At 40.1% G+C, this 10,808-nt stretch overlaps 1 protein-coding gene across 1 annotated transcript; it reads right to left on the reverse strand.

Moving 5' to 3' along the window:
* Nucleotides 1–1,135: 1,135 nt before the first annotated feature.
* reep5 (receptor accessory protein 5) lies at nucleotides 1,136–9,029 on the reverse strand. The gene is made up of 5 exons (XM_020081533.2): nucleotides 8,770–9,029; nucleotides 8,527–8,620; nucleotides 5,503–5,641; nucleotides 3,053–3,221; nucleotides 1,136–1,856 (listed from the first exon to the last, which is right to left on the reverse strand). The coding sequence occupies exons 1-5, from the start codon at nucleotides 8,885–8,887 to the stop codon at nucleotides 1,807–1,809; spliced, it is 570 nt and encodes a 189-aa protein (XP_019937092.1). The 5' UTR covers nucleotides 8,888–9,029; the 3' UTR covers nucleotides 1,136–1,806.
* Between the last annotated feature and the right edge of the window lie 1,779 nt (nucleotides 9,030–10,808).

A 10,808-nucleotide genomic window follows, 5' to 3' on the forward strand; every position in this document is an offset into this window, starting at 1 on the left:
GGCAGTTAATAACAACTAATAAAGTGCACTGCTTCATTTTTTTTAATTTTTTTTGCTTGAGTACAGTGCCCCCTACTGTCCTATTTGATGTGCTCTCCCAGTGTTGTTGGGCACTAGCGTGAGAATGTTTCTGTCCTGTTTTGATATGAAGGATAGACTATGGACAAATGGAACAAAAATTACTGAAATATCTCTAAACCCTGGACCTACCTCTTGAAATGTACACATTGTTACTATGATTCTTCTCTCCCTGTGTAATAATATAGATGCGTATGTATATTTTTCCATCTAAGCCTTTTCTTTCTTGTTCTTTTTCTTGTTCTTTTCCTTTTTTTCTCTCTTTCTAAGTATACTGAAAAAGGACTTCATAAAATAAAAATAAAAAAAAGGTTTAAACAAAAAATTAAAAAAAATAACAGCTTCTTCTTTAACTCTAGAACAGACCTGCGCATCACCTAAAAATCATGGCATCCTGACATGGTGTCTTTAGAAACTTTGGGATCTTTCCTTTATTTTGTAGCCTTAAAATCACAAATTCTTGTTTCGGCAGTTGCACTTAATTCAGTTCAAATTTCAGGGTACTTTTACACTTAGAACGTAACAAGAGATTGACGTGAATGTTTCTTAATGTGCTTAGGTGAAAGGTATCTATTGGCAGAAATTGAATTTCCCTTGTGTGTAATGATCTAAATTGTACAAATTGTTGTTTTCTTCACCTTAAATACTTTTTATTTATATCTGGAGCAGGTCCTCTCTACTGAGGCCGCCATGTTTTTTACATTAGTCCAAACTGGTCAAATTAAACAACTTTTGCCAACTGAAGGCTACCACAGCTTCTCTTTCATGTTTGGAAGGGAAGGGTGAGGTGCAACATGCAACTTCAACCACTAGATGTCCCTAAACACTACACACTGTATATACTGCGCCTTTAACAACTGTTACCACATTTATTTACAACAACTAAGTACTGAAAAGATTGATAATTCAATCAAACCTGTGTAAAATCAGTTTGGTTGATGTTTGCAGATATTTTCAGATACAACACAATATGAACCTAAAGTTTCATGATATATCAAGTACTACAGCGCCTGTGCATTCCATTAATCAGTGTATGAATGGACAATAAAAACGTGAGTTAGAAGGTTTTACAGATTCGTTTTTAATCCATAGTTTGAGTAAATTAACAAGAATTGCATTTATTGATTTTTAGTTACATTAACTGGTCAATATATATAGGAATCATTTAAAGAAATTAATATCATAATTCATCAATAAATAGGTCACTTTAGAAATGAGTTGATGGAAAACAACATAAAACCATCAATAAACACATAATAAAATATATAATACAACTCTAAAAATACCTTGTACCTTTAAACTACTACTTGAAATTTGAGGATGATAATAAATGGCTGCTTATTTGATTCATTTGAAATTCAATAAACAGAAACAGAAGAACGTCTGTGAATGAAAGAGGCTACAAACTATTGAACATTTCTCACTTTACCTTAGCATAGAGAACAACTAGAAAGAATCCAAATCAGAGAACCGCTTCAACAAGTTTGTCTTTATTTGGTTCACAAAGCGCTTCAGTTATCTGACAGCTGACGAGGCAAAGTAAACTGACCGGGGGGGGGTGGGGGCGGCGGCGGCGGCTGCTTTCATTCATACATGTGACACATGTGCAGCGTCGGATACAGCATGGATGACGATAAAGGTTACGGACTGAACAGGATCATATTCAAGGCAACATTTCTTCTGCAACAGAATGGGCTCCAGAGGCGACAGCAGACATGTGCGTCCTTCTTAGGAGCTCTTCTTCTCCTCAAAAATGATGTTAGCAGTGGCTTTCTTGGCTGTGGACAAATTACACACGCATGTCACTTTTCTTCTCTAACATCCAGACTTGAATACTTTGGCATGCGATGTGAAGCTGCTGTCAGTAAAACTCAACACTTCTCCGCAGACATTTTCACAAGCCCACCAGATAATACTAATACTCACATTTTAGAAAGTAGCCCCTGATGATTCAATTCAATTTAATGTGTATAGCGCCAAATCTTAATATACATCATCTCAAGGCACTTTACATAGAATAGAATAATGAAAGCTTCACTATCTTATCCACCTCCCCGAGGTTCTCCCCATCTGTTCTCACTGTGTAAATGTTTTCCTCCTTTAAGAGTACAAGAGCGTCAGTTGCATTGTGCTGAGGTTCAGCTTGTGTAGAGTTGTGTTTGCTCGGAATGTGGCAGAGTCGACAGTAAGTATCAACTCAAGATGGAACGTCATGACGACAGCCTGCTCTCCGATGTCAAGGACGTCTTTCCATCACCTGCGCGTGAATCGGAATGTGTGGGTCCATGTACGTCATCGCTAACTGTAAGAATTTACAGTCGTGGGGAAGTTCAAAATTCCAGAAAGCTTCTGATTGGATGCAGATTAAGTAAATGGCCCTGACTGCAGGATGGGTCATCAGTTGAAAGTGTAAATGAAAAACAACAGAGGGACACAGGATTATTGTGTGTTGTTCATTTCATGGGTCATTGACATATTGACAGAGAACAGCCTCACGTCTGTCGTCTGAACCTCAGAGACACTGATCTATGAGCCTGACAGAGTATCGGTGTGCTTTGTCTCCATCTAGTGGAGCCCCGCTCTACCAGCCGCTGTGTGAAACAGAAGTGACAGTTGGCCAGTGTGACTCGCTAAATAAGTTTCAGAGAATCTTGAAGTGATTAGGAAAGTCTTGTTTACAACCAGTTGTATTTGGAATGTATTTGTTCATCAGCCCCTTGTGATAAACCCAGACTTTTCTTTATTCAAGATGAACATTTTTTGTTATCAACACCTTTTAGTTAATCGTTGGTACTTTAGTAATCGTGATAATTTAGTTTGAAGTTTATTTCACTGTTGATCTCAACTTTCATGTAAAGTTCAGATCTTTCCTAATTCCACAGGTATCTTTGAAATGTAAAAATTTGGCCGAATTTCAGCTTTAAGTCGGTTTGTGTTGACAGTAAGCTCGACACGCACGTGTTGAGTTACTCACCCTCATCCCTGAACTTGTCAGCAGCGTCTGACGCCTTGTCCTTGATGTTCTTCACCACGTCGTCTATCTTGGCTTCATTCTTGAGGAAGATAGGTCGAACGATGCGGTTATAGATCAGGATCGATCCGTTAGAAGGAGTCGGAGCCATGCACCACACCAAGAAGGCACACTGGGAACGAAGACAAGATGCATCAGGACATCACAGGTACATTAAAGGCTCCACTGGTTCAACTATTCTTTAACACTCAATAAGTCATCTTAGGAAATAAGAGAAAAAAGCTGGTGTCTGTGGCCCTCGATGGGTTTCTTCATTCAGTCCAATTATTCCTGCCTTATCTTTACAAACGTTTTAATTTATAAATTATCCGTCATCAAGACATAGAAAACATCATTCTCTCCGTACAGTGGTGCTACAGTTAAGTAGAATTGCCACACTGCGGTTGTATGTCTCCTTTCAAAAGTGCAGTTGACCACTGAAATATCAGTTAACCAGTGAGTCCAAGTGAATTGGTCCAGATGTAATGAAATCCCCCCTGAGCAGTCCAAATATGTCACATTTATAGGGACGTGAGGTCACTGAGACCTTGAACTCTGACCTACAGGCACCAAAGTCTAATCAGTTCATCTTTTAGGGTCAAGTGAATACCAAAACTGAAGACATTCCCTCAAGCTGATCTTACATCAAGCCACCGTGACCTTCACCTCTTGGGCTTCGATCACCAAAATTGATTCGGTTCATTCTTTGAGTCCATGTTAATGGCTAAGGCTAAGGAGGTGGTGCGGGTCGTCTACTAACGAGAAGATTGGTGGTTCAATTTCCATTTCCCCCTTCACAGTGCCAAAGTGGGCAAACTACTGAACCCTCTAGCAGTGTATGATTAATGAATGCTGCACATAGATGCACTGTATGAAAGTGTGTATGAATGGGTGAAGCAAAAACTGTACTGTAACGTGCTTTGAGTGGCATTAAATAAATACAGACCGTGTACTGCTACTACAGTGATTAGTACTATATCATTATTACAAAGTACATTTATCCATGACTTCTCATAGTGGCACATTTTGCAATGACACAACCCTGCTCAACCATAACGGCTCTACACAGCGCACCGCCCACCCATCTACTGATTATCTGTAAATGAGGCATTAAGGGAACATCTGTTAAATGTAGTCTAGCGGTAATCTGCATGTGATGCGTTCAATATCTGTCAACTTATAATTTCCCAGATAATCTGTGAGGCGTTAAGGGAGCCTCCCTCTCTCCATGCCTGTCATTCTTCTTTGAGGCTCTCTGCACTGCTGGCTGCTGGGGAGCGAGTCGTCAGCACTGAGTCGTTCCTTATCGACAGTGCACAGTGCTCCGCCCTAAATTTAATGACTCAGCTACACACACATGTTATATTTGCAGGGCATTAACATTGTGGGCATCCTCACTAGAAGGCGTGCCGTGTTTTCCATTCGTTACCTGAGGCAGCTCGCCATATCCTCATTTCTCCCAACGAAGTCTGATTATCACTGAGCACTCACATTTATTTATTAATGTCAATAACTATGTCACTTTTCCCTCCCATAGTCCCTCTCTCTCTTTCTCTCTCTCATTGCAGATATCTCTGACTCCAGAACTGCAGAACAACTATGATTATTATTATTATTAACAACAATACTTTAATTATTATTATTATCTTTAATCATACGTAATTAATTATTATATGACTTGTTGCTGTTATCATTAATAATCAATTACTTCTTTACACTGTTATTGTTTACATTTGAACTAGTCAGATGTGATACCTGATGCTGCTCAAGTGTTCCCGGTCTCTCTCGCCTCTCTCTCTCTCCCCCTCTCCACTATCTCTATCTTTTCTCTCCCCTCTTTTCCACCCATCTCTCCTGTCCTCCCTTTTTTCTTTGCTCACCCCAACCGGTCGAGACAGATGACGCCCACATTGAGTCTGGTTCTAGAGGTTTCTCTCTGTTAATGAGGGAGTTTTTCCTCCACAGTCTCCAAAGTGCTGCTCATTGTGGGAACTGTTGGGTTTCTCTATATTAATATGATTTTAAGGTCCTGACCTTCTATGTAAAGTGCCTTGAGATGATGTTTATTATGATTTGGCGCTATACAAATTGAATTGTATTGAATTGAATCATCATCCACATTTTTTACACAATACAAAAGTTGTAATTGTGTTGCTTCATTGTAGAGCAAGTCCATGAAACATGAGGCGAATGGGTTTTATGTCCATTACAAACAATGAACCAGACAGTGGGGCCAGGGGGTGTGTTATGTAATCAGTGTGAGCCTGAATACCATGCAACGCTGATGTCTCCATGACAACCAAACTCACCAGTCAACTTTAGACTCTAAAGACTAAACTCACAAGGAAATTCAGGGGGAAAAAACTTCCAAATCAACTCATCAAAGTACTTTCAGCACATTTCCAGTGGATTACCTTTCCAATATAGTAGAATGGGAACCAGGAGAGGAAGATATCAGCAAAGAACTCTGCCACACTGAAGAGTCCATACACCACCCAGTAGGTCAGCCATTTAGTGTCGTCGTCTTTGGTGGCACTTTCAATGGCCTTAATCCTGGAGAGAGAGAGGAACAGAATCTGAGAGAAATAGTTTGATAGACTGTGGAAAAAAACATGACAGACTCATTCTACAAACCCAAATAATAATAATAACTAAAATATGAAATTGAGGTGTATAAATCAATCAAATGTATTTGTATAACCCATATTCACAAATCACAATTTATCTCATAGGGCTTTAATGAGCTGTGACATCCTCTACCCTTAACCCTTAAGAAATGTAAATGTAGTAAGGATGAACTGCCATTAAAGCATGAATTTCAGTGAATCACTGTACTAGCATGTCTCTAACATGACTGAAGGTATACTAGTCTCACTTTTATGGTAAATGGTCTGTATTTATTCCATTTTCTAGTCTTGATGACCACTCAAAGCAGTTTACAGTACATTTCACCCATTCACATATTTCCGTCTCTTGTTAAAGTTAAATCTCCAAGTGAAACCCTAATGACATCATTAGTTGATTTTCTTAGATTTCTCCTCCAGAGCCAAACGGGTCACTGTACTACCATTTTTCTGATGTGTTTGATTGGTGGTATTTCAGTCCCTGCAGCCATCTGAAGGACATGATGTGTGATGACGGTAATAAATCACACATGGCCGTCCACTGTGGCGTCTTTTTCATTCATATAACCACGTTATCTGAACACAGACTCGTCAATCAGAACTGTTTAAGAATCACAAAAATTAGACTTATTTCAAGAAGTGTATTTTGAATTGTTGCATAATGCGATGTACCAGAGCCAAGCATCACAACAGCGAGCCATCACTCTGTGTGTTCTTGTTCTCATTTGTATTGTAACCTGCAGAGTTTGGAAATGCACAAAACAGCAATCCTGTATTGTTTCAAAATGAGACACGTGTGGCGACATTGTGCACAGGAAGCCTGTCCCAACAGGTTGCACACCTACACAATTCCCCATGTACGTCTGTGGTGGCTGTAACAATGCTCTGCCCCTCCTTCCTCAACCATTACAACAGTACGCTGCTGTGGTTATGGTGAAGTCTTCTCTGCACATAGCAAGTCAATATCCGTCCTGTCTATTTGTTTTTTTATTTCAATATGCTTTAGTGGCATGAATGTCAGGGGGACAATAAAACTGCAGCCAATACAGTGTGTGTTATAACACTGCTGTTTGATACCGTGTCTACTGTTCACTATGCACTTAGGCCATAAACAGACTACAGACAACACACCGTCATGCTCAGTCGATGACTTGTTTCTATGATTATGTTTTAGGGTTACATATGATGAGGAGTCATGGTGAATTCAGACCCTTGCGTCAGCCTCCTTTTAATACAGAGTTCAAACTGCAGAGTGAGCGCTCCTCTCTTTCACTCTTCTCCTCATCTCAAATCGTTTCCTCTGTGAGGAAGAGTCAGTGAGAGTGAGACAGAGGCAGCTGCCTGCTCAGGCTCTGAGAGATCATTGTCTTCTGCCTTCTGGTGAACATACAACAACAATGTGATGTCTAGTCCAGTTTTTTCAGCCATTACTTGTTCACATTTGTATTATTTGCATAACTGTGTAAGAGGTTTTTTACCCGAATACTGTTCCAAACAGGTCAGGCCTGTACTACTGTTTACATGTTTGTTCTTTGCACAGCTCTGTAAGAGCAGAATTATGCCTATTGTGTAGGATGTAGGCTATTTGATTTTCAACTATAGCTTTCATTTCTTTTTTTAACATATTACTGCACATGTTTCAAACAGGGAACACCTGTTTGTATCTGTTATTTGCACAGCTTTTTGTTGAGCAGAAAATGGAAACCTGGAAGGTTTTGACTTTAATAGTGTAAAATAAAACAAGTTTATCAAGACACTTGTGACACTGAGTTAAAACTAAACACTTTGACCGTTTTGTTTAAAGTACAAATATATATCGTATATCGCCATTCAGACTTAAAATACCGGGATATGAGATTTGGTCCATGTCACCCAGCCCTATTGTTTGATATGGAACATGCCATCCCTCTGAAGATCCTGTTGAAACCTGTTTAAATACTGGCAGTTCAATAAAATATAGTCATGTATTCATATTGAACTGCTACGCTTGATTCCCGGTACAGCTCTAGAGTTAATGCTCATTTGTAAATGGAAAAAAAATTAGCACAAACATTTGAATCGCTTTAACTATAGAGAAAATGAACAAGAGTAAAAATTCTGAAAACAATACGTGGAATAACTTCAACGACGCAAATGTTTGGAGTTCAATAAACTCAAATTCTAAAAGTATAAACCCAAATTCAATATCTTAACTCAATATTTTACTGCAGTCTGTTACTCTGAAAGGTTTAGTTTTCACAACTGTTTCACAACTGATAGGACATGAAGCAGCTGTGTTTTGGACTGTTGAGGCTCTGATAACATTTTCTTATGAATGTGACTATTGTTCACATTTTTAATTCAGCGTCCGGATCATAAGACTGACTAAAGCTATTGAATGTCTTATTAACCACAGTATCACAGTCTCGCTAGCTGAGAACAATCCTGGTCTTTCTACATCTGTGTCACTACATTTTGTTACAGCCTTGACGCAAAGAGACGTCCAAGCTAAGAGAGGTGGAGGTAACTTTAAATATACGACAACCTTAGAAATGTTGAATGAGAAACGACATAATGGAACCACGATCACAAAATGATGACTCATAGATCAGTTAAAAGCATTTGTATAATATGTTATTGTGAAGATGAAATACTGTGCACGCACACACACACACACGCACGCACACACACACACACAGATCCGGTCCTTCACATTGCAACTCACATAGACTGTTTATTACACTGGAATAATGAATGTGCGTGTGCGTGCGTGCGTGCGTGCTCGTGATGGGTGTGGCAGGGTGAGGCCCATCCCGGTAACCTTAGCCCACTTACGAAATGTATGCTGGGTAAAGAAAGCCGATGAGGTTACACAGCAGGGAGGCTCCGTAACCGATGACGAGGTAAACAGCGATGATGGCGATGACAGCTGGAACAGATCAGAGCACATCTGGTTAAAGAACACAGCCTCCGGTCTCTACACTCATTGAGCGGTAAACTCGAGGCCCGCGCCTCCTCTCCTCTCTTCCCTCTCCTCTCTTCCCTCTCCTCTCTCCCCTCCTTTCTTCCAACACTCACCGATGGCGATGTACGTCCTGCTCACTCCCGTTTTGACCTCGATCTTTTCCAGCGCGTCCGTCATGAGGTTCTTCTCATGGAGGAACTTGTCAAATCTGTCTCGGAGGCCCTGCGCCATGGCTGCACTTCCTTCTTCGGCTTCGAGCGCTTCGAACTGCGGATGTGAACCAAACTGCGACACTGAGACGCAGAGAGCTCCACACCGATGTTCTCACATCTGTCATTCACACCGCGTGCTCACCCCCGCGTCCGCTCGGCCCCTTCAAAATAAAACACCACACTTCTGCCAAATTAAATAGAAACGATGTCTTATCGTGTTGCCGAGGCCCAACGTGAGGAATGAATCTAATGCTATGTGCAGGTGTGTGTGTGTGAGTGTGTGAGTGTGTTGTGTTGGTATATATGATGGTATATAGGGCTGCACCTATCGATCTTTTTTTTTATCGCTTAATCCAACTATTATCCAACTATTCTTTTTTTCGATTAATCGTATAATCTAACGATTCTTTTATTACGATTAATATAATAAGGAATTAATCAAAAATTTAAAATTTAAAACTAATATATTTTTAATCATCTTCTCTTAAATGCAAACTAATTTGACAAAAAAAAAACAAAATGCACTGCAAGGTATTATTCCACAACTAAAAATATGCTGTTCACAATAAACGGGACAAAAGAGAACACAGTGAAACGACATCATTTTAACCTCTAAGTATTCACACGAAGAAGAAATAACTGCTCATCATTTATGACGGCCACTGATCTCCATTAGTTTAAGAAACCGCTGGAATACCAAAGTAAATCGAAAGTATTTTTTCTCAGGATCATGGGAGTAATATATACCTTCAACACTAGCAGGAATCATCCTTAAACCTTATTTCTGAGTGTTGATCAAACTGTTAGATAAATACATCCACATTATAGTTGCAAGTCCAATAATAACTGTAACAACAACAGTATGGTTTGTTCTGTGAATCCCACCTCGAGCGAGCGTCACATTTACTGTGAAGGTGAAAGGAAATAAATGGACTCTACAGCTACAGTATCTGTGACTGGCTTGTGCAGCTGCTGCTCAATAATTATAGAGTATGAGGTAATTATCCCTGACTTCAGTCTTACAGGCATTGCATTTGCTCTATTTGTGCTCCCAGAAAGCACAAAGCTCTGCCCAACAGATCCTTAAGGGTTTGTGTTGTTTGTGTTGTTGAGCTATGATACAGGCCATTATCAAATTAGAAAATGAGTGGCTGAAGAGCTGACTATGTACCACAGAGGAAGATCTCCTGAGAGCGTAAAGTCAGGGCACCAATAATGTATTATTTACGGAGAGCCTGCTACAGCCACACCCTTCCTTTGCTCTGATGACATGGCAAAATACAACTTCTGGCTAAAAGACAATAATGTCAAAGAACCTGCAGTGTGCAGCCAGCAGCTTGTTTCAGTGTCCACGTCACATCATGCACAGTGTGGGAACTGGAACACTGAAGGCTGGAGAGTCACAGAGACCTGCATCAACACACATCACATCACATTACATTACCAGTGGCAGTTCAGTGTGTGCAATCCTGCAGATAGAGGTCAGGAGCTGCAGTTAATGTTCACATCAAACAGAATGATGAAAGCAATTGATCTCAGGGTCTTTTATTAGTTTGACTGTTCCTTGTCTCATGAGATTTACACAGAACAGCTTCTAGTTTTAACTCTGAATGGAGCCTCAAATGAAAACCAGAAGGACTACAGCAGGACCGCATCAGGTCCCTCTCCTGTCAGCCAAGAACAGAAATGTGAGGCTGCAGAGACGCAGACTCACTAACACTGGACAGGATCTCAATTTCTGCTGAGGATGCTCATGATAGAGTCACTAACTTGAGTCAAATGTTTTCTTTACACTTTGGGTTCTTTTATACCAATCAAGCATGGTTTAATGTCACAGTCTATCTGAGTATTGTTGCTGTTCATCTGTTGGTGATCACAGTTTACCATCTTTTAAATGGATATGGAACATGGATTGTCCTGCTGGCTACTTCCAGCAGGAC

Source organism: Paralichthys olivaceus, chromosome 18, assembly GCF_024713975.1.
Source record: "Paralichthys olivaceus isolate ysfri-2021 chromosome 18, ASM2471397v2, whole genome shotgun sequence".
NCBI lineage: Eukaryota > Metazoa > Chordata > Actinopteri > Pleuronectiformes > Paralichthyidae > Paralichthys > Paralichthys olivaceus.